The sequence below is a fragment of the Botryllus schlosseri genome, chromosome 7 (assembly GCF_051294905.1).
Source record: "Botryllus schlosseri isolate E-star chromosome 7, Bs_hap1, whole genome shotgun sequence".
Taxonomy (NCBI): Eukaryota; Metazoa; Chordata; class Ascidiacea; order Stolidobranchia; family Styelidae; genus Botryllus; species Botryllus schlosseri.
Genome location: NC_137242.1, coordinates 24,445,790 through 24,470,324, shown reverse-complemented (window position 1 = coordinate 24,470,324; position 24,535 = coordinate 24,445,790). Strand labels below are relative to the sequence as shown.

Below are 24,535 nucleotides of genomic sequence, written 5' to 3'. Positions count from 1 at the left end.
TACCCTATGCGATGATACTCTCAGTAAGCTGAAGGAATACATTGTCTCAGGATTCTCACATGGATCGGAACAGTTGCCGTTTCGGATCCAAGCATATTGGCGCTATCGTGGTAAGCTTTCTATTGTTGATGATGTCGTCATGTATGATGATCGAGTTGTTATACCTTCAATTCTGAGGAAACCAATATGTGACACCCTTCATTCTGCTCACCAAGGTATCAGTGCCATGTCACAGAGAGCTCAAGCTACTGTTTTCTGGCCCGGTATGTCGGCTTGCATTGCAAGAACGCGGGCACAATGTGATGCGTGTAGCAGGTCCGCACCGAGCCAGCCGCATTTGCCCCCTTGTGATCCTTACGTACCGACATACCCCTTTCAGGCTATTGCCGCAGATTACTGCACTGTTGCAGGTCACCAGTATCTCGTAGCCATCGATCGTTTCAGCAATTGGCCTGAAATCTTTCATATCAAGCCTGGCACTCAAATGTCTGGTGCACTTGGACTGCAAGATGCTTTACGGAACTACTTCATGACATTCGGCGTTGTAGAAGACCTGAGCAGCGATGGCGGACCTGAATTCACCGCTCATAGTACGCAAGATTTCCTACGTCGATGGGGTGTTCGTCACAGACTGTCTTCTGCATACAATGCTCGGTCAAATGGCCGGGCTGAAATTGCGGTCAAGTCAATTAAACGACTTATCACTGGAAATATATCACAGGATGGTGAGCTCCGAACCGACTCATTTGTACGAGCCGTGTTACAGTTCAGAAACTGTCCTGATCCAGACAATGGCCTGTCTCCAGCTCAAATCGTTTTTGGAAGACCTTTGAAAGACGCTCTGCCATTCAAGAAAGTTGGTTCAGTATTCAACGGACATATCGTAAGACCGATGTGGACAAAGCTATGGCAAACAAGAGAACGTACGTTACGTACCAGGTTCGCTAAGCAGCTCGAATCTTTGCGACCGCGCACTCATAATCTGGCACCCCTTGAAGTGGGGGACATATGTCGTGTACAAAATCAACATGGACGTTTCCCTCTTCGATGGGACAAGACCGGTATGATTGTTCAGTGTAACGGCAATGACCAGTATCTTGTTAAGATTGATGGGTCCGGGAGATTGACTTTGCGAAACAGAAAGTACCTTCGTAAAGTACAGCCATTCTGTCGATATACTGAAAAGCAGCATGGTACGGAAACTTTATTACCCGTGCCGACACCTGAGTCACCGCATGTTGATGGTGCGAATCCCGCGCAGAGGATTCTCAATGACGCACACGAGGAAAAAGATTGCAACGACCAGCCTGTGGATGATGTTGACGATGCGTACGTGGATGATGACTCTCCTGGTACTTCTCCATCAACCAGCGCTGATGGTGGCCGCATGTCAAACCGTGTCAAAAATCCTCCATTTTGGCACAAAGACTATGTCCTTGGCGCGGTCTATTCATATTGATGAATGTTTATTGTTGCGCCTTTTATTTTCAACTCCTCAAGTTGTGCCTTTATCGGAGTTGTGGGGGGATGTATGGTTATGGCTCATACCGTCACGCATGACTTTAGTTCATGCTGACAAAGACTTTTGTGTCAACTTACTGGAGTTGAAGGTAGTGACAAGTGCAAGTTTCGGTTAAGTCTTTCGTTGCTTTATTTACAGCTTAATCATTTATTAGAGTATAAAACTCACTAATAAATGCATAATTGTACAGTCGTATATAGGCGTCACCATGTCTTTCATTCTCTTTGATCAACCAACGTATGGTGCAATCCAAGATTACGCAGAGCCCGATGCCGGGTACATCGAATTCGCGAGGGATATTGGTCGCTGACGCTACAGCAACTTAAATTTAGGGATTTTGTAAACGGGCCCGAGCCCTTAACCTTGGACACGCCACTGTCTTGACCTCTCAAATACATGTTTATGCCGCCACGGGAATAATTATTGTGGCCGTTGAGAAAAATTACGAACAAGTTACTGCAATATCGATAAAATTAAGTACAAAATTAAAATTATGTCAAAGAGCCATATCTTATACCCAAAAGAGCGATATTTGGCTCGTGACCCATAGGTTTCCGACCACTGTTATAGGGTGTGAGCTGCAACAAGTCTTCAATGTTGCACAAATGGGGTTTATGAAGACCGGTGCCGCCGGTCCGCGAAATAAATTTGATCTTTAAACCAGTCCGCAGAGCAATAAAGCTTGTCGAACCCTAGCTGATTTCGCTGAGGGCAGTAAAGTAAATAACTGAGTTATGACCTGTCGAAAAGTACAGCTACATCAGTGCATGCTTTTCGTGATAGAATCTTGTTAAATAAGGATTATGGAGAAGAAACCCCAAAAACAAAATGTATAATATTGCATTCTCATTGATCAACCATGCTACGCAGGTAGAGATTATACCAACTAATTCCGAATGCAAATCGAGTCATTACGAAGTTTCCTGGTATTTGGCGATGCGGTGTTTATCGCTAATGAAACATTCATCGAACTTGCAAACCACGAAACCAAAGAAATATCGAAGAAGTATGAGGCATACAGTCATCTTTTCTCTGCGGGGTATTCAAGAATTATTCCATTGGCATTAGTCATAATGTACGATACGGCTTTCACTTCCAGAGTCCAATGGTCAACAGAATTACGTTTGCGGAAGCACAAGACTAAACATGAAGATTTATTCAACAGCTCTCTCGACTTGCCTTCATTTGCGAAAACGCTTTGAGCGTCAAGTGCACGTGCTTGGGTTAACTCGAAAATGAGCAACGAATACGTGACGACTTCGTGCCAGCCTGAAAATCCATACACGGAAATACGTCGCGCCGAGGAGAATGGTTAGTGATCATTTACAAGGCTTGGAAAAATCGAGTAACGGAGTGACCCAATTCTGTATCGAGTTTAGTCCAGTATCATGACTTCACAAGAGTATGGATGCTGTGGAAAGTTTGAATACTGTTTATGTGACCAGAATGAAAATAATGCCACTTTAACACTCATAAATATCATTTGGTATTTTTTCGACTATGCTCATTTGATTGCTTTTGATGTTGTTGATTGCTGACAATAATTTGAGTTATTCATGACTCCACAGAAATGACACTGTCCCACTAGCACAGTGGTTCTCAACCGGGGGTCCGCTAAACGTACTAATTTGCAAAATGGTTGATAATCTAATTTGTATTTTTTAAATCAGACACATCACGAGGCACTTCTGCTACACAACTGCTAAACTTGAGGACTCTCATAAACAGAATGGCCGTCTGAGATGGAATATTTTGCTGTGCAAGCTCATTTTAATGACCAAATTGTCAAATAGGCTACTGATAAAAATATATTACTGTTTAGAGAAGTTTTGTAGTTCGGGTTTTGGAAAAAATGGTTTCGAATATCCATTTTCTCCGGTGATATACATCACCAGTACTCTAGAAAACTTGAATATGAGCTGCTAGATATAATTGACTAGGCTGGACATGCACATTATAGTTTCATTAAAATATGTTTCTCAATTTTGGTGCCATATATGTTCCGCAAAGGTGTTTCCCGAAGTCTTATCTTTGTTCATAGGTTTAAGGCCTTTACGATGGCAAATGAACAGCTACACGATTCTGCTTGATAAATGTAACTCATAGTGAAATGCGGAGTATGATTTCAGTGCCTAAATAAAATCTTTCCTCCCTACCCTAATTATTACTGGATTCGGATTATTTGAGGTCTGTAATCATTATGCCCAACCCTAATCATTAATAGTATTCAGAAGTATTAATTTAAATCGATAGATTCATGTGTATAAATGGTAGGCTATGTGGTGTGAGCAAAGACCGACATGTTACTGAGCGTATATTATCAATAGAAATAGTCAACTTAAGATTGTGGTGATTACTGCATTACAGGTCTTGTGCACCACACCAGTAAGAGTTATATTATATTATATATAATATATTATTTGAATCAACTAAATATACAAACATAGCTGGACTTGCACATTGAATATCGGCATTCACCTACATCATACATAAATTTTGTCTACATACCAACGTACATAGATATAGACATAAAAATACACTGAGGATTATCCCTTCGTTTTGCTACCTTGGCGATTAGAAATTGAAATTATTTTGACGACACTGATGCCTTCGCATCAGTCAAGTACCGTAAAAGATGCTAGCAGTACTATTTTGTCAAAACTTCTGGACCTGTGATAGATGTATATATTGAAGTCTGTTGGCCAAACTATCTTTGATTATGTTTTCGGTCATTTAAGTAATATCGACGAATAAATGAAATGTGTCATATTAAACACGACCTGAATTTATTGATTCATATAGTTTTAATAGATATAGATGATAAGGAATTGTTTCGAATCATGACATACAAAAACGATCTGTATGCTACGTGCATATCATTTGTGCTAGCTAGTACATATTAACGACTGGCAGTCAGGCACAATGAGTTAGCCTACCTACCAAAGACTGATGTCACAAACAGCATCACAGTTTTGATCAAATCAACCCGGCGGGATTGAGGTGGTAATATGAAATAACTTGCAAACGATGACTTGCTATTACCAATGAAAATTAATTTTCTACCACTAACACGCGATCCCAATCGACTTCAAATAAAACACCTATGTTGAGTATTCTGAATTCCATTCCTTTAACATTATAGCAATAAATGAACAAATTAGCTCCACTAAGCGACTTATGCAGCAATTTCAGTCTAGTCGTATTTAGCAACACTAATTCTCCTCAACCAGTCCTACTTTCATTTTCAATCAAATCAGATATTGTTAAATGTTCATCATCAGTTTCTAGTTGGGTAAATTCTCAATTGACACTACCACAATGCCCGGGATTCCTCCAAGAGTTGCTCAAGACATTTATTGAAATGATTGCCATAATATGGTGTGTAATGTGTATATATAAGTATATTATATATATCTTATCCATGTATCTAGTAGTACCCTTAGCAGACTATTAAAATCAAATTATAATTTGCATGCAAAGCATGATGGGTCATTCAAACGTACTATCTTTTAGAAGCTCCGACCTGTTTAACGGAGAGTAATTCTTCGCCACTGCCCTACGTACGGGGAGCATATCCGAAGGACAGATTTCGGATCATATTGTCGGTGTTGCTCGTGATCAACATGCTGTTCACCATTGCCACCCTCACTCTCTTCGCACAGGTGAAAATAGTTTGATTCAGGATCGCGCAACCTTTTTACTGACAGGCCGGACATGTTTTTGTTCTGTGTTTTCATGGTGTCACAAATACATTGGTCATATTTCACCAAGCCAATATTACTAATTGTAAAGCCCACTTTCAGGCATGAAAAGATTGTATAAACATACCCGAAAATCAATGGACACTTTAATCGCTATTCTGACGCAGGGTGTACGGCAGACATGAGGTAGAATTTATTACTGCAAAATCTCGCCGTATTCGATTACGATTACGATTGCACGGAAAGAGTGATCTCGATTTCTGCAGATTACATTAATTCTGTTTCCTTGAATTTGAGCCAATACACTTGAACAATATAACCAGCGGAACGAATGAGATTGAGATGCATCAAAAGATAATAAATATCATTACGACACTACCGATTGACAAGGATACCTAAAGCTTGTGATGTAATAATGAGCAACGAGCTTCATAAATCCGACATTCTACTGTCATAGTCATAAAAACAAAAAGCCATCACAATACACATCTAACTAACCACACATCTAATACATTACTATAGATCAGTGGTTCCCAACTTGGGCGATTTGGCGGCCTAGGGGGGCGAAAATGACGAAGGGGGCGAAAGGGGGGCGAAAATGGACAAAGGGGGCGACAGGGGGCGAAAATAGCGAAGGGGCGATAGGGGGGCGATGACGCGTTAAAACGGCTATATTGGAGTCAAGTCGGAGGAATGACCTTATTTTTTCGTTGCCAAAGTGTAGAATTCGACAATTAGTTGACCTTTTTCTTTTTTTTTTTAGTCAACCCGCCGATGATTACAGTTTGTATACCGAATTTTCGGTTCACAAAATCTGGGGAGGCGATGATCGGCGTCGAGCTTGAATAGGGGGCGATGAGTCGAAAAAGGTTGGGAACCACTGCTATAGATTAACGGAGCACAGAATGCACTATACGTCAACATAGTGTAGAATGGCACAGCTATTTAAAAGACCATTTTCACACAAAACGAAAATATCGTAATGAATATTTCTTCAAAATTAACATGACTTCTGCTGTTCTCATCCAGATATCGGTCTAGAAATGAGAGGCTTCACATTGGAAACGCAACAGCATGATAATAATTGCTTAATTTACATTTTAATAATATATTCATTGCAGAAATATATTAAAACCCGAAGCTTTTCGAGCTGACACTCTTCAAGGGCAATCGTCAGCAAATGGAGAATTTCAAATCATGCATCTAGCTACATTGCATACAACCAAATATGACGTCATAAAAACAAACAACATGAAATACAGGCAAATCGCGAGCGCAGCTAGTGGCCAATTTTTAGATTGACTAAAAATACCTTCTGCTGACACAAGCGCGGTCGGTTGATTTTAATATAAGTCGATTCCAGTACAGACAGATGGAAATTAGTGCGGCCTCTACCTAATATAGAGAATCTTTCATCGCGATAGTTTTTAGCGCAAGTTGCATTCTCAGCCAAATGCTTGCTGATGGCAGAGTTCATAGCCATGGCCTGATTTCGTTCTAATAATCGCAGATCAGTTACGGCTGCGTCTTCGCGAGAGTCCAATGTGCGTGATCTAATAGCGCTCGTAACATGTTGTTTGATGCGTTCCTGCTTAATTGCAGATGCCCTTGTAAATATTGGGGATATAATTGGCATTTCCGAAGATTGACCTTCCGATTTCGAAACCAACCTCCCCTCGTACGCCCCTGCTCACTAGGTACCATCACAACAGTTACATTTCGACTACTGGTGGGGTATGATTGCCCGCAACAGTTAATGATGGACAAGACGGGCGTATCAATACGAATGATATCTATGAGTTGATTGTGTGTCGTGTCCTCCAGGGTACCCTAAGACAAGAACACCTGAAAATAGGGTTACCATATGTCCTAATTTTTCAAGAAATCGAAAATGTCCTATACGAGGACACCTAAATGCCCTCCTTTCGGCTTCCATTATAGCGTTGACAACCATGGGCAATAAAATACACCACAAATGGCGCGACATCTGTATTGTGGATGTTTGAGCGCGTCTTTCGGTACTTAAGTTGAGAAAAACGATTTTTTTTAGTCAACACAAGATGATTTCTCAGAATAATTTTTAATCAGCAGTTCTCTAGTCCGGTATGCGAACTTCTATGATTTATAAAAGGTGTCCACCTTTCCGGATACCAAAATATGGTAACCCTAGTTAATAACCACTGGTCAATATGATACATCACTAGTTCATACTAATTTTATGACATAGTCAATAGTACTTACTAACGGGATTTCTGAGTAGGCATAATCATCTATTGACAAAGCCCTCGATTATTTTATATGCAAAACAATCAACTACTTTGCATTTTACGACGTCAATCAAATACGACTGCGACTAATAGTTCGAGTACTTGAAAATGATGAAATTGTAAACGATTACGCCTACAAATCAAAATTACGCCTCTTCTGGTGTAGGCTTGAATGCATGACTCGCAAAATTTTGTTTCGCGTTTAACAATCATCACTATGCATCACTTTTTAAAATACTATTCATCGCCGCGTATCAATGTTTTGGACAGTGGCGGCTCGTGACAAGATATGGTGCTTGGTAAAAAAACTCGCGTCACAATGGCCACAATGGCGTCGTACTGACACGAAAATGTGACTTCAATTACAATCCATATTTATCCTATATGCGCTCACTAATTTTGCACTGTAAGATGAATGAAAAATTCTTCGATTATAGTGGGCGCCTTTTTGAGAATAGATAAGTAAATTTAGTTATGAACACTACCGAGGATGGGAAATGTTAACCATTTACAAGAGAAAAAGATATCGCGATTCCTCCGAAATTCTCTATATTCATTGTTTTGTGTGTATGAATTCATAGGTCAGTATCCATATTGATAGCACACAATCATGGCTGGAAAATGACCCCGTTGCCAGATGGGATGAACCGCTCCGGTTTTGAAGAAATCCTTTTCAAATATTCCGTCTCAAACAAGCTGACATTATGGATATATTTATGCGAAAATTGCATTTACATTCTTAATATCGTGTTGGGCTGATTCCTATTAAATCACATCTAACATTCGAATCTTTCTAAGACGAGTCGTCGATAAGCGTTGGATCCACACTCCCAAACCATACGTTACTATACGTGTTATTTAAAATTAATAGATTACTATAACTCGACTAGAGAGATAGAGAAGGGGTATTCGTTTGCGTCTGCACCATCGAGATGCTCTGACGATGGAGATGCGATAGGTCACCCCTAGGGCGCAACCCCGTTTTTTACTCTCAATGCAATCCGTAGATGCTGAGTGCCTGATAGGATAGCTGTGGATACCAGTTTTCGGAGCCTATGGTCTCACTTGGCCGGGGATCATACCCACGACCTACCGATCAAGAAGCCATACACATCACCATTACACTATCTCGCTCGGACTATATCACACCGCGTCCGAGTCTAAATGCACATTTCGAAATGTAATGTGGGTTTTTGTATCATCTCTTCTTTCTTACCTTTTCGACAATGATTACCATGCTGACGATTTATATAATCCCAATAAAGCAAACGAAACCACACATCTACATATAGCTTTGAGCAACTGCTGTCTAAAATAGCATACAGGCCTTCTCCTCTATTAAATTGAATATTCTGTTCCGCAGCTTCGCACTGATATACAGCGGCTAAAGCAGGGAGAGTCCTTCATCGTGAAGCAACCTATAACGGGTAAGAGTTAGGGATGGTGCGAATACGTGAAAGGTTCAGGTTCGTGTCAACGCGAACCTTTTTGAAAGGTTCTGTGTGAACGCGAACGTGAGCCTATGACGTCACGTGACGTCATATTCACTGTGCCGCAATGCTGAAGTACAGGTTGACTTTTTCAATAGATACCAAAAGTATTAACTGTAACAATCAATTGCTATAATAATCCCATAAAATCATTCCGTCGCTTTGCCAACAATTTCGACGAGGACTTGCAACTAAGCTAACTAAGCTTGCGTCTTAGCAGTCTAGCCCTGGTCGGACTATGCATTCGGCTTCTGACTTTTGCGACATTGATATTGAACAGAGCGTAAAATCATTTTCTATACTTGTTACCGATATTACCCCATAAACAAGTTATGCATAGTAGCAAACACCTTAATCGTACGGATTTGTTTTATGATGCAATAAACATATATACCAACGATATATCCAGTACGCCAGCTATATTTTCACATTAGACAACGATCTATTCTTATATCAATTTTATTGATTGGTTGAATAAGCATCATTCGCTGACCTATTATATTGCATGTATTTCGTTCTTGATGTTGTATGATTGCGAGTCAAGCTCACAGCAAGAAGTCACTAAATATTCACAAACGGAAAGCTGACTATTTCGAGCAAACTTTTGTAACAAAGCCAGTGAAATATTTGAGATTAACTATGTGTATGCTGATTAAGTGTTGATTTTTATGCTTCGAGCACCACGCATAGAGTGGTCCGAAGTTGAAATGCAAAGAATTTGAATCAAAGATGTTATAATGTCGTGAAATTGTAGAACATGAAAAAGATTCATGGTGCGGAACCTACCAAGGTTTGTTCGTGAATGAGAGCCTCTAAATTTCTTAGGGTCCCGCACAGAACGGTTCACGCACAGAACACGAACGCGAACAATAACAAAAAACAAATTTTACCATTTCAATAAATACCAAAAAACAAAAACACATTCTCAATAATAGTAGCGTGTAGCTATTATCATTGGAGCAATACAGACGGGTACTGGTGATATGTTCCTAAAGATCTCCATGTCAAGCTGCAACCCTGAAACAAACCTCGTACTAATTAGCCATGGGGATATGAAAGAAAACAAATAATAACCTAGTAGATGACTTGATGCGACGTGTCTCATTACTCCAAGGATGCAATAAAGAATAAGCAATCAATGTTATTAAAATTTACTCAAGATTAAGTCAAGAAACCCCGCCTTAAATGACGAAAAACTCATACGTTTCATAGGGGCTATTTATTCCAAGCGTATCGCCCATTTGAGAGCCACTTGTGCGGAACGCTTTTGTGCGGAGCGCTTTTGTGCGGAGCGCTCCGAAAATTACAAAGCTGCCTTAACCACCCATCTTCTTTGAAACAGATGAACAGATCCGGCGGCCTCAAACAGTGAATGCAATTATCCCCGAAACGCACAGCAATGCTGAGAAAGGTGTAAAGGGTGCACGTGGACTGCCAGGAGTCCGTGGAGAGCGAGGATTGAAAGGAGAGAAAGGAGAACATGGCACAATGGGATTCAATGGCACAAAAGGCGACCGAGGAGGCCCGGGTGTCCCCGGCGCGATTGGGCCACCCGGAGTATCCGGAAGCAAAGGTGATCAAGGTACAGATTTGAAAATTGTAACGGTACTTCGACATAATATGAACTTGGATTTAAACATTAGATCAGTGGTTCTTTCAACCCAGTGGTTCTTAACCTTGCCTCCAGCGCCCCCCAAGGGGCGCTGGAGATTTTGAAGGGGGTGGAAACGCCCAGGGGGCGATATGGGGGGCGCTGGGCTCAGGATGGCGGTATGGGGGCGCTGGAGAAAAATGGCTTCGCAGTAGATGATGTGGGGGTAGGACATATCCTCAATGAGTATTCAGAGCAAATTAACACCGAAAACTTCGTTATATATAGCCTACGAAAGACATATAGCGGTGGTTCTCAACCTTTTTGTCCCCGCGGACCCCCTTGGCACTTTCACGGACCCCCGCGGACCCCTAAGTCTTAGATCAAATTTATCCAGATTATGATCGACTAACCGTTGTCTGTTTTTGGCAAATATCGACGTTATGCTAGCGATAAATCAATCAGAATGATAACAATCCCAACAGATAATTTGATGGCATGGAAGGTTATGGCTGTCGAAGAGAAAATTGTCAAATAGGAATTTCAAAGTTATACACTGAGCAGTAAGTACTGATGATATGTAGACTACGGCTTTGCGCCCTCATTCATATGCTTTCACCTCAATCTAGTTTGAGAACCACTGTCACAAAAGAATGTGAATGGTGACAAATACTTCGAAGTCACCCTGATGGACCTTACTATAGCAATCTCCAACTTCCTATTTTTTCCACAAACCCCCACAAAACATCTCTAAACAGCAATATGTTTGTATTAGTAGGCTATTGGCAATTAAATTGAGTTTGCACTGTAGGTTATTTGATCTCAGACGGCCAATCTGGTTATGTCAGTCATGAAGTTTTAAAAGTAATACAATGAAACTGCCTCGTGTTTTCCCAAATTATAAAAAATATGTTTCCACCATTTCGCAAATTTCGCGGTCTCGCGGACCCCCTGAAAATACTTCGCGGACCTCCGGTTGAGAACCACTGACATATTGGTTTAATTGTTCATGGGCGCCTAGATGACTGGCACCGAATGTTCCTGTCTTGGCAATCTGAACCCCAGAAGACGAATTCCTTCTGGCAGGGAAAAATGATATGCCAGTGAAGAAATACCAATTTTTAATCGTGTGCGTCTTTTAGTTTAGTACGATTTGGCGACAGGGATATCTAAAACTAGATATTCCTGTTGGGCGATTCTATATTTTTTGATATAGCAGACAGGAGGTCACGAAATAACATCATGCAACGAAGTCATACCAACGGGTTCGCCCGCCCGAATATGATTAATTATTAGTTACGGACCCTACAGTTTCCAAGACATGTCACAATGTTCGCTCTACGTTTTGACGAGTCTGAGCGCACTCAACAACTCACTGCGCAGACCCTTGGATAACAGTGCGTAACGACTAAAAAAGGTCCTAACTTTGGATTTGTTGTGCGCAATGTAGATTTTCTGTGCGCAGAGACCGTGTCAGCACCGCGCACGTGCGCAGCTTAGAGGGAACATTGCACCTCACTCAGCTCTACCGGTAAATCTGGTAACGTGAGCAGACAGGACAAGAAATTGATAGCAATATATATGTAATTTCCGATCTTACTGCCCGATTTTATCATGAATTATCGAAAGTTTTCGCGCGTCGCACTGGCTCGCTAAACAGTACAGCTGATTTCCTGGCAAAAGCGAACAACGTGATGGGAGGCGGTCGGTTTATCACCCTATAGAAGCCCACGACCCAAATTTCTTCGGGGGCCCCGACGAAGTGCCGTTTCGTTTCTGCCAACGGGTATACGCCCGAAGATGTATAATTATTATTGATGGTTCCTACCTTTTCAATCACACATCACTCAGCTCTACTGGTAAATCTGTTTACGTGGGCAGAGAGAGGATAAAAATTGATATCAATATACATGCAATTCCCGATTAAATTGACCAATTCAATCATTATTAATTGAAATTTTTCGCGCTTGGCGCGTCTAGGCGAGAATAGCTGGCTCAATAAATGGACACCCTGTGTAGATGACTAGCATCAGCAAATAGCGGATAGCCGAAGGGGGGTCTGGAGGCGAAGCCCCCCGGAAGTTTGGCTTATCACCCGATGGGGGGGGGGGCGCAAGACCAACGTTTTTTTTGCGGGGGCTGACGAAGTGCTGTTACGTCTCTGGTAACGAATTAATCGTACCTACGGGCACGTCGTAATATGTTTAATTATGAATTACGTGCCCTTTATTTTTCCATACAACAGCTCACTCAGCGCTACTGGTAAATCTGATTACGTGGACTGAGAGGATAAAAAGTTTATAGCGACGTATATATGCAATTACCGCCTATTCATTCATGCGTTATAGAAAATTTTGGTACCTAGGGCGACCAGGCCACACAAACTTTGCTGACCATAGAAATCACGCTACGGGGTTCTTGTGGCAAAGCCCTCAGAAGTTTGGTTTATCACGCTATGGGTGCGCAAGGCAATCGTTTTTAGGGGTTTGACGATGTGCTGTTACGGCCCTCCCTCTTACTCATTGTCGTTATTACATTCCTTACAATATGAGGTTGGGGGGCGCTGGAGCACAATAATTTTGGAGGAAAAAAGGTTAAGAACCACTGTTTTAACCTATACTAACCTGGCTAACACTTGGGCTAATATGCGAGCATCCGGGAACCCCAAATGTTCTCTAACTCACAGCAATAGAATCTACCGCTATACCATAATGTTGGCCTGCATATAATATATTAGCACTATTATAATAGGCACTAAATCAGTGTTTCCCAACCTTTTCCAGTTCGCGACCCACTTTTCATCCATGCAGATTTCATTCTGCGACCCATCATGACATATGGCAAAACGGAAGAAAACGTGACTCAAAATCCGTAGTTGTTGTTGCTTTGTGGTAATCATGGTATTATCCGGCTGCGATGGTCATTTACATCAGGGTGGTATTCTTTATTTTAATTCCGTAGCTGCCAACTTGAAGCACGGCCCACTACACGCGAGTGAAATGGCGAGTATAGGAGCCTATATATGGATATGGGATTATTGTGTCGACCTCGATCGGACTCGAACCCGCAACCTATTGGTGTTACAGCTGTGAATCACAACGCCGTCGAGCCAATGTGTTGTATGGGTAACGAGTTAAACTGGATGACGACAAGTAGCGTGATATTTCAGGAATACGGGTGTATGATTGTATGCAGCAGGCAAGAATTATTAAACGTAACGAGAAAGGAAGTAGCCTATCTGTTGCGTTGAACACGATGGGGTTCTCAGTAGCTTGAGTCACGGCAATTTGCTCTTTATAATACGAAATCGGGATGAATTGCTGTATTTATTGCTGTATCAACGTACGTAAAGCCGTTGAAGGAAAGAATCAATTCCAATTCTCAGGCATACACAGTACCGCACTGTCTAATGTTGCGCTGCAATCAAAAGGAATGTCACGGAATTCTGGCATACGAAATATTGTGAGCGCGAGAACGTGGCGCCAATGGGCGCAAAAACATATTATTTTATATAATGAGAACGTGTATTTGCTCGTCTGATCATGTGAAAATATGGTACATGGAATATTGAATAGAAGCATTTAACATTTAGAAATCCTTCGCGACCCACCGGGTGGGAAACACTGCACTAAATGAGCAACAGAATGTCAAAAGAACAAAATCAAACAGGACGAAAGCAATATCATGAATATCTATCGCAAATTAATGTGACATCTGCCTTCCCCTTTAGATACGAGTTGAAAAATGCACCCTTCACCTTGGGAATTGTCATAGTAGGCCTATCGTTCTGCCGAAACCCAGCAGCGTAATATCAATTACTTAGTTACAGATTAGCTTATAACTATTGGGGATATAAATCGCATTTTAGAAGGATGGGGTTTCGATTGCGAACCACAACATATCCTGCGTATACGTCACTGCACTCGCCATACCAACACGACAGTCACAATTCGGCTACTGATCGGACCTAATTACTAGCAACCAATAAGGGCGAAGGCGGACGTGTCATGACAAATCATATGTATCAGTTGAGTGTTTGTCTAAGAAATCCCGGGAGCCCTGGCACTGGCTCAGGCAACCCCTAGGCTTCCCTCTCTAGAACACCAGTTACGAATCACTGCTTTTGTCGAATTTAAGTATGGATTTGGATTAGGAATCGAATCTGAATCTATTTGAAACTATTATATACGCTCATCTCTGCAAGGTATGCCTGGACCACCAGGAACACAAGGCGAAATCGGACCCACGGGATCCAAAGGATCCAAGGGCGACACCGGAATAAGAGGGGCGATGGGTGAGCAAGGGCGGCAAGGTGAAAAAGGAGCGGCTGGTGTAGATGGAAATCCAGGAATAAAAGGAAGCGACGGTATCCCCGGTGCTCCTGGGCGCGAAGGCGAAATAGGCGAGAAAGGAGACGCGGGAACAGACGGAATAAACGGCAGGGATGGTATCGACGGTAACAACGGTCAAAAAGGTCAAAAGGGTGAAAATGGGCGGCAAGGACCGGTCGGACCGTCAGGTAGCAATGGTGCGATCGGACCTAAAGGCAGTACCGGCGGGAAAGGTGCCAAGGGAAACAAAGGCGAACCAGCAGCAGACGCACAGGAATACGCCGTGTTAAAAGCAACAGTCGCCAGGCTACGCGTGGAAAGAAACCGTAAGATATTGTTGTGCATTAAGTTCACACACAGGTATTTTTGAATTACTGGTTTAAGGTCGATAAATTATATTAATAAACTTGATGTCTTCATATAGCACGTTTACAGACCAATCGCATTCATTGACAATAACCACGTTTTTGATTGTACTAATTCGAAATCCTACATCATTTACTCTATAGGCGGCAACCCTTTGAAGATATTTGCCCCTTGGGATAAACTTGCGACCCAAATAATTTTGATTATCAACAAAGTCATGTTTTGACAATACGCGTTAACCTCAACTCCATCGCATGACGACCACAAACTCTCAGCGAAAAGAATGTATATTTCCACCTGTGTACCACCACGTCTGATATACGGGTGTGAATATACAGTACACCCATGGCCAGGCCTGTTTATTTTTGGAATTGGTCTTCGATATTCTTTATCTACTCAGGTGTCCACTTGTTCGACAGCCCACCCCGGTGTTTGTCGATCAATTCACTGAACTGCAAATGAAGTAGCTTACATATATGTATCACTGTTGTTTATATTATTAGAATCTAAAAGAGCAAGAAGTATTTGTTCTGTCCTGCCTACGAGGTTGCACCGCTTGGTGTGGTGGACAGGGCAGAACCCTTTCATTGTCGGCAACTTCAATTTTCTTTATGCCGTCGATGAGCCCTGCTATAGGGCTCCTGGCTGCCTCGAACGTGGATTGCTTCTCTTCGTCGTCGATATTCTCGAGAAGGTCGAGGACTACACAGAGCACCTGCACACTCTGATCCTCCACGAAATTGCGTGAGTCGGTGAACTTGAGAGCCTAGCACCTTCTGACCAAAGGAACTTCCTTGCCGCGGGTGTCATTGTCCCAGTCCTCAGCTGGGCGCCGAGCTCGAAGGCGTTCGACCTGGCGATGGAGCTCATCCTGATGCTCCACGATCAGATGGCAAAAGTCCCTGAATCTATGTGACGGTGGTGCTCACCTCTGTGGCCATGTGCTCGAGGACGATTAGTTGTATCCACTACTGCAGCGGAGGGATGCACAGGCCGGACTTCTATCGTTTATAACCCCGAGGAGTTTGACACGGTGTCTAGTCAACCAAGTGGTCATCTTCTTAATTGACAACCAACATGTGTCTACAAACTTAAGGCACATACTTTTCTTTTCCTGGATCAAGTCCTGTTGCCGTTGGAGGTAATCATTCAGTTCCATCATCGTGTAGACGAAGTTATTGTTGTAGAGGTGGCGGTATTTGGCCTGCGTTACAAGGTCCCGCCGGCACCACACTCGCACGATTTCATACCATGCCGCCTCTTCAACCCTTGTTGTGTCGCCTCTGATCCTTCCAGTGAGGGGAAGTACTTATAGCGTTTCGGAGACCCCCTCCCGCTTACACATGCTGTTTTCGTATGTGTTTGTGAGTTTCCTGGTTGTTTCAACAGTATTTACACTGCTCTGACTCGTGCATTTCACTAAAAAACTTGAAAAAACATCATCCAAAAAAAGCTTATTTTTGGATGTTTTCAAATCTTATTTTTGGAGAATCTCCAAAAATAAAACCCAATATCCAAAAATAAACAGGCCTGCCCATGGCACATGAAAGCAGAACCTACCTCAGACGTTTACCGCGGTATAAATCGAGTATAACATTTTAATTCAAATTATGCATGCATGGCACGTATGAAGGTATTATCGACGTTAGCACGTATGATTTATTACTGTAATATATTTCTGAGTTAGGTTCTGTTTTCGAACTTTTGGGTGTGGATACGCACTCCTTTCGCTGAGAGTGCAGATAGACAGTTGAATCAACCCGGTACCACTACATGGATCAACTCCCAAAGAATATTTCAATAAGGACCAGTTCAGGGCTGCATATTCATAAGCTACTTCTGTTATTTAAGCAATAATTCTTATGGACATGGAAACCGCCATGGAACTGTTTCACATATCACCACTCTCATGCCGTGTCCCAAAATCACTGACGCTCTTAACCCTTTTAATGGGGGTCAGTTTTTGCAGAACTGACCATCACTTTTCAAATTCATACCGTGACCTCACCAAGACTTCAATCTGAGCTGTTCCAGTTTAAAAGTGGCCGGAGTATAGCCATCTACCGTTTCCGCCCTCGATCGACACCCCATGCCATGTCTAGGTTTTTTTATAAGACTAAATAAACAAACTTTTTTTCTGAAAAATCTCTTTCTCTCTCTCATTTTTCCAGACTGACCCCAGGGTAGCGTCAGAGAGTCAAAAATGATGCCTCAGTGCGTAGCCACTGTTGCCTGGTTTCAAACAAGCCGTCAACCATGACCGTAAGCCACGCGGCTCGCCAGATATCGAAAAATCAAAAATACATTAAAAATTTACATATGGGCGTGGTCAGTGAGTGGTCATAATGGTCAAGTTCAAGATCAATACCAAATCGGACCCCTACCCCAGTTTTAATGGCATGAAAAACGTGGTATACTTTCTCCTGTCATATCCCACCATTTGCAGGCATAGTAAACCAGTTCATGAGTCATATTCCGTCGCAAACTTGGACTTGAACTTGACTATGTTGTTGAAAATCACCGAAGCGTGACCACAATTAACAAACCCCCTCACAAAACTCCCCAGAACAAGGTTTGATGTTCGAAACGGTGGTAAATTACACAGAATACCGTACAAGCCGACTTCTGATGTTCTGGCAGAATTTCTGACTATATTTCCCACTCGGAAAATATCTGGAAATTTTAGACATAGGTATTTTCAGCCGAACTCTTCATGTAAGATCGTCGGTATTCGAAAATTGTCATGCCCTATACCAGTGGTCGGGAACCTTTTTCGTCCGAAGAGCCATATTTGCCCTATATTTCCATTTTAACTCCCAAAGAGCCATACATGTCAATGAATTGTAACGTCACAATTGAAAACTCATGACATCATAATAGCACTAATTTGAGCTCACTGTAACATGGGATTCGTCGTGTGCGCCATATCTTTTCAGTAAAAACTCGTGGGTCCTAATCATGCTGGTTACCTTCTCTGAGTATGCGAGACTTGAGTTACATAGATCTTTTGCAAGTTTCATCTTTTTAATTGTATTATAGTGAGAGCCATACGATATTTTTCGAAGCTTCAGACAATTAACATTTCCAACATTAAACGTGTGAATCTACTATTTACACGCGTTTTACAGCTAATACGTCTCTTGGTGTTGCATGATATTACTGATGGCTGTGCGGTCTGGTTGATAATAAATGAGTTTAAGATTCAAATAAACTTTGAGACTTTCGTCAGTTATACTAGATCGTAAGTTCGTTTTGATCTGGGCTGTTTAACCTTTTTATTATTAACGGACGCATTTCGATTATATATATATCGAGTACGGCCGCATTTCAGTGTACAGTCGTAATATCACCTGGACGCCAAATATCAATAATAAATAGGCTACCTGAGGATTTCGTATCGCAGGCAGCACTTGTGGTTTCTGCACCATCACAGTTTTATTGTGAAATACCTTACGCCAAAAATATTTTAATTGTAGAGACGGAACGTCCCAGCAGGCTTATTATACGCAACGAAATTGCAAATATTATGGATATGAAAAGTTACCGGAAATAGACGTCTAGTCGCGCAGAGCGCGAAAATTTTTCCGTCTTTATGAATGGACTTCGTCGACAATATTGGTAGTTGCTCATATTTCTATCAAATGTGTATCCTTTCTAAGCCCCCTCTGATCTGATTTTCCGATGGAGGGGGTGCCGTCGAAAATTTTGGGCACATAATTATTGATGATACATCTTCGGGTAGTTTTTAATCACTGTGTTACATATCGTTGTGTTTTGACCTCCCATCAGAATAGAAGGAAAAAGCCAAAATATATATTGGAATCACCCAAACGTACCAGAAAAACCTTCATTCGTGAGACCCACGCGATTCCAAATTGGCATTTCTGGACAAGGCGCATCATTTTCCTTAGTGCTTCGCATTTGTACAGTGCGGGGTTCCGATTACACTACTACAGGGCTGGCCAACCTTTTCAGCTAACGGGCCACCTTCTATTGACGAATTATCGCGCGGGCCACCAGCCGCGCGAAGCGCGAAAATTTATTGAAGTTCATAGGCCAATAATATTGTCATTTGACTATATTGCGGGCCTGTTGTACATCGCTGGGCTAATTTTGCTAGGACAGGGCTATTCGGCGCATGGACATATCGATATCGATAGATGCGACCAACATGCATCAATCATTTCGTGCCTAGGTTTCATAGTCGACGGTCTCACTGCGAGCGCAACCGCAATGTCGCATATGTTGAACGACACTTTGTCTCGTAATCGCAAATATAGTTAGACTCAATCTGATACATTAGGTGTTCTTCCATTTTCACAAAAGGGCAACAATATTAAAAACAAGACATCGAGTGACAACATGTTGCGCCAAGCTTGTAGAAAAATTTTACCTTTGATAAATCTACCGCGAATTATTCTGCTTTATTGTGTAGTGTACGAAGATATACCAATATGTGAATGGCTGATGGATCTGTCAATACGTCGGAACTGATATTTTAGTCATCACATCTCAAGTGTTGCGGCCAGAATAATCAAATAATTGGTTGGTCTTGCAAGTTCACAATCTGTGCAATCCATTTTTGATATTAGAAATTTCGGAAATGACCTCGCGGGCCACTCAAAACCTTCTAGCGGGCCACGGGTTGGCCGGCCCTGCACTACTATATTTTTAAAGGGAAAAGTCAAGACACTCAAAATCGCGCATTGCGCGAAGAAAATTTCGAAGTTGTTTTAAACTTCCTGAATTCAAATTGCATTTTGACGGCAGCCAACTCGCGCCAATTGACGCACAATTATAGTTGTACGGTCGCAGATTGGCCACCCCTGGTCTTGATGCTCTTTTTAGATGCGAGTATCCATGATCAGTTGATCACATGCGTAGGTGGAGCCAAACATGGTCACCTCAGTAGCACATAGCCACCGTAAGGTGTGATACGTCAATCACGTGGGGTCATGGGATGCAAGTGAAATGAGGCAGTGCCCCACCTGCTGTCAACATGAGTAAACGAAATTTGTGACACTTTCAATGGTTATATTATTTTTATTTTCTATCAATGTTCACGAATGACTTAACTTATTCACGCAATTTGCATGGTTATTGTTCGAAAGTAAAGCTTGAAAGGAGAGGTAAGGCACATGTGATATACAGAGGAGCCAAGCGTCATCTGAGATAGCGCACTTCATAGTAATTAGATTCGACTTTAATATAACTGATATTAATCGAATGTAAACTAAATTTCGTACGAATTCCGAAAATCTAGATATTGATCGACTTCTCAAACCTCAAACTATTTCGCGGTAACAAAACTTTGCGCTACACGCGTACATTTTGACGGCAGTACTACAAAGCTATACTTACGAATCAAAACCGTGGATAGCTATGGCGTTGTTTGTAATTTGAATTTGTAATTGTGAATGTCACTTCCACAGATGCATTGTAATACTATATATAACTAACCTTCGTAGGTTAGTTATCTATAGTCATACGGCGTCACCATGTCTGTTATTCTCTTTGATCAATCAACGTATCGTGCAATCCAAAATTGCGAGGCGGGTACATCGAATTCGCGAGTCATACTCGTCGCTGGCGCGACAGTAACTTAAATTTGAGGATTTTGAAAAGGGGGTCGGAACCCCTAACCCTGAATACGTTACTGTCTTGGCCTCTCAAAGACATGTTTATACTGCCACGGGAAGAATTATTGACCGTGATGAAAATCTACTAACAAGTCACTGCAATATTGATAAATTGAAAGTACAAAAATTAATATTCGGCAAAGAGCCATATCTTATTCCCAAAAGAGCCATATATGGCTCGCGAGCCATAGGTTCCCGACCACTTCCCTATACCTTCAAATTAGGTATCATATAAAGCAGAAGATAGCAGGCTTTCCATAGAGTTGGTTTAAGTATATAGTCAGCTATGCTACTCATGTAGAAGTAGAGGTGCTACCGTAGCTTTGGTATGACGAACCCTGAAAATGTTGTGAAGAACCCATGCTCCCTATACATACTTGACTTACTGAACTGTATATCACTCATTGTAACTATATAGTTGTTCGCCAGCGCCTGCGCGAATACCTGCTCATATCCGATCTGGGAACGGCAACCCAGCTTGATAAACACCGCTATAGTGTGAAAACTTGGCCATGCATTCTTGTTTATCTCTTCGTATACTGTGGCACCCCAAGCATATTTTGGTGCACCATACACGCCAGTTAAATACCACTGCTATATAGTACAGATACTTACCACCGCTGTTTGTCATGGTATACCCAACAATTGTACCTTGTGTAGCACATAACCTATGGTTCTAGCTAGGGTTTATGTATGCACAATGGGCCCATTTATATATATAGTTGTGACACCTAGTACGGGTATCCGAGTGTCGGTATTATATATGATTTATACATATGCACTGCATACAGCGAAGTAGTCACAGGGCAAACATGCTCTCTGCCGCCACCTATTCCCTGGAATGCCACAATAAAAATTATATAGCCCTCACCCGAGGATTCAATCTTACTAAACCTTTTCATTGCTTTGTTGCGCCGATAGCAGACGATATATAAAACGTAAGACCTTGGTAGCTCTCACACCCTATATAACGTCCACTTGCGAATGAATACAACTTAATTAGTTACACGAGCTTTCGGAGCGCCGCTCCTTCTTCAGGTGATAAAGCGAAAATAACGCAAAAAGAGCAACGCAAAGAGATTTTCAATTTGAACATATGCATATTAGTACATCATGGGGAATAAGAATTTATTGATTCCAAAGTCGCGTACTTTATGACGCCATATACACTAATATCTTTGAATACAAACTTAAGTTATGTTCCGAGCGAGATAGTGTAATGGTTGTGCTTCTCGATCGGTAGGTCGTGGGTTCGATCCCCGGCCGGGTCAGACCAAAGACTCGAAAACTGGTATCCACGGCTATCCTGCTAGGCGCACAGCAATCATGGATAGCATGGAGGAGAAAAAACCGGGGGGTGCAGACGAGATGACCTTACTATAAAGGCCGTATCGCATCTCCGTCGTCAAAGCATCTCGATGGTGCAGGCGAAAAAGAATACCATATCTCTCTCTCTCTCTTTCCTAAAATTGGATTCGATAAGGTGTTTATAGGATAATTCACATGTACAAAAGGTGTCAAGTCAAGCATTCATGGTGTAGTGAGACATACATCCTTTATCTATATTCAGCCCTTGTCGGAAAGTGCCAAATTTCTCAATGTATTTCTGCTCAGTAGCCTTGCGACGGGTAGAGTCTTCAATGTTGCCGATCGATACGTTGATTGTCATGTCGTTCTCCGAGTGCGCAGCGGAAGAAAAATGATCACAGACAGGCTTCGATTTGTCAACTTTCGAGATATCATGTCGATGACCATTTACTCTCTTGTGGAGAGGTTGGCTGGTCTCCCAAACGTACCATGCATTCGTACATCCTTTTCGACTTCGAATCAGATATACGACGTTACTTGATTTACAGTAAAATGGCCTTTTCATTAAGATGCTCTTGAGTCTTGATGGTACAAAACATCAGTATACCATTGAAAAATACATTCACATTCAAATAAACCCGTATATTTTCGGCTGTCAGGGTCACAAGTCAAAAAAACGTTGTACATCAACACACAACAGTCTTATCACGAAGTACGACGTCGCAATTATATTTCGCAACATGCAGTGATACATTGGCGCTTTGCAGTACCTAAGCAGCATGGACTAAAACGTAATAACACCGAGCTAAATATTTTAAGTTTACTGTTACCTAGGAATGGTGTGAACGCGAGGTTCACGTTCGCGTTCTGTGTGTGATCCTCAGAAATTTATAGGTTCACGTTCACAAACAAACGTTGGTAGGTGCTGCACTGTGAACCTTTTTCATATGCTACAATTTTCACTTCATTATAACATCATTGGTTGAGATTTATTGCATTTCAACTGCGGCCACTCTATGAATGGTGCTGACAGCATAAAAAACCAACACTTAACGACCATGTACCTTGACAATCTCAAAAATTTTATTTGCTTTGTTACAAAAGTTTGCTCGAAATATCCAGTTTTCCGTTTGTGAATATTTAGTGACTCTCAACTGTGAGCTTGACCCGCATTCATGCAACATCAAGAGCGAAATACACTACCCGAAGTCAGCGAATGACGCTTGTTCAACCAATCAATTAGATTGATGTCGTTGTCTGATGCAAAAGATCTAGCAGGCGTACGGGGTCAATCTTGATTTCATATGTTTATTGCACCACAAAAAACAAATCCGTGCGACTGGGGTGTTGGCTAGTGCAGTATAGCTTGTTATTGGGATAATATCGGTAACAAGTAGGCTATAGGAACCCGTTCTACACTCTGCTAAATATTAACGTAGCAATACTGAGACGCCGAATACATTGCAAATCGTCGTCTAATTTGTTGGCAGAGCAACAAAATATATTGCATTTATGGGATTATTATATCATTCGATTGTCCCAGTTGATACATTTGGCGACGTTTAAAATGTCAATATGTACTTCAGCAATGTGGCCCAAGTAGTCGCTATAGGCTTCATTGAAATGTAGGGCTGGACGTGGCAATATGACGTCACGTGACGTCCTGAGGTTCACGTTCGCGTTCACACAGCACCTTTCAAAAAGGTTCGCGTTCACACGAACCTGAACCTTTCAGAGGTTCACACCATCCCTACTATCAGCCATCTCTATTATTCCAGGCGAGAGAGTTCGACTGGCGAACGGAAACTCCAACAGCGGGCGTGTGGAAGTAAAGCACAATGGCGTATGGGGAACAGTCTGCGATGACGACTGGGACGGGAGAGATGGCGCCGTTATATGTCGGATGCTTGGATTTAATGGAGTCACAAGCTCCACTGGTGAGGCGAGCAATGGTCTCGGCAGCGGCACAATATGGCTCGACCAAGTTAATTGCAACGGCGACGAAGAAGACATCGAAGACTGCCCGAAAAACAGCTGGGGGACGCACGACTGCAGCCACGGCGAAGATGCTTCCGTCCAATGTCACTGAAGTTGTATTTTCAGTGGGACTGATATTCTTGTAAATATTCTTACTTGTACTGTCATGACCAGTTGCAAACCTTAAGCGATGTTTCACGGTTCACCGTCTACGATTTGATTTCGAATGCTATTCCCTAATGCCAATACACTATGTATAAATGAGTTGGTGATAGATCGTTCAGCAGGGGTCATCAACGCGGCCCTTGACGTGATTAGAGATTTTGAATGTATGCTTGGCAAA

General features: G+C 42.0%; 1 protein-coding gene across 2 annotated transcripts; it reads left to right on the top strand.

The window, feature by feature from the left end:
- The first annotated feature begins 2,633 nt into the window (after nucleotides 1–2,633).
- LOC145442653 (uncharacterized) lies at nucleotides 2,634–24,456 on the top strand. 2 transcript variants are annotated; one of them, XM_080320622.1, is made up of 6 exons: nucleotides 2,634–2,833; nucleotides 5,036–5,184; nucleotides 8,854–8,917; nucleotides 10,323–10,553; nucleotides 14,776–15,228; nucleotides 23,994–24,456. In XM_080320622.1, exons 1-6 carry the CDS (start codon nucleotides 2,758–2,760, stop codon nucleotides 24,302–24,304), a joined length of 1,284 nt encoding a protein of 427 aa, XP_080176748.1. In that variant the 5' UTR covers nucleotides 2,634–2,757; the 3' UTR covers nucleotides 24,305–24,456. The 2 variants fall into 2 exon arrangements, with proteins under 2 accessions (XP_080176748.1, XP_080176747.1); XM_080320621.1 differs by having other exon boundaries at nucleotides 2,643–2,833; nucleotides 10,323–10,562.
- The last annotated feature ends 79 nt before the right edge of the window (nucleotides 24,457–24,535 follow it).

Bases quoted from the DNA above. Each gene is read 5' to 3' on its own strand.
- LOC145442653 (XM_080320621.1), top strand. From the start codon at position 2,758: ATGAGCAACGAATACGTGACGACTTCGTGCCAGCCTGAAAATCCATAC. The intron at 5,185-8,853 runs GTGAAAATAGTT...TCTGTTCCGCAG, and splicing joins CCCTCACTCTCTTCGCACAG to CTTCGCACTGATATACAGCG. The intron at 8,918-10,322 runs GTAAGAGTTAGG...TCTTTGAAACAG, and splicing joins CGTGAAGCAACCTATAACGG to ATGAACAGATCCGGCGGCCT.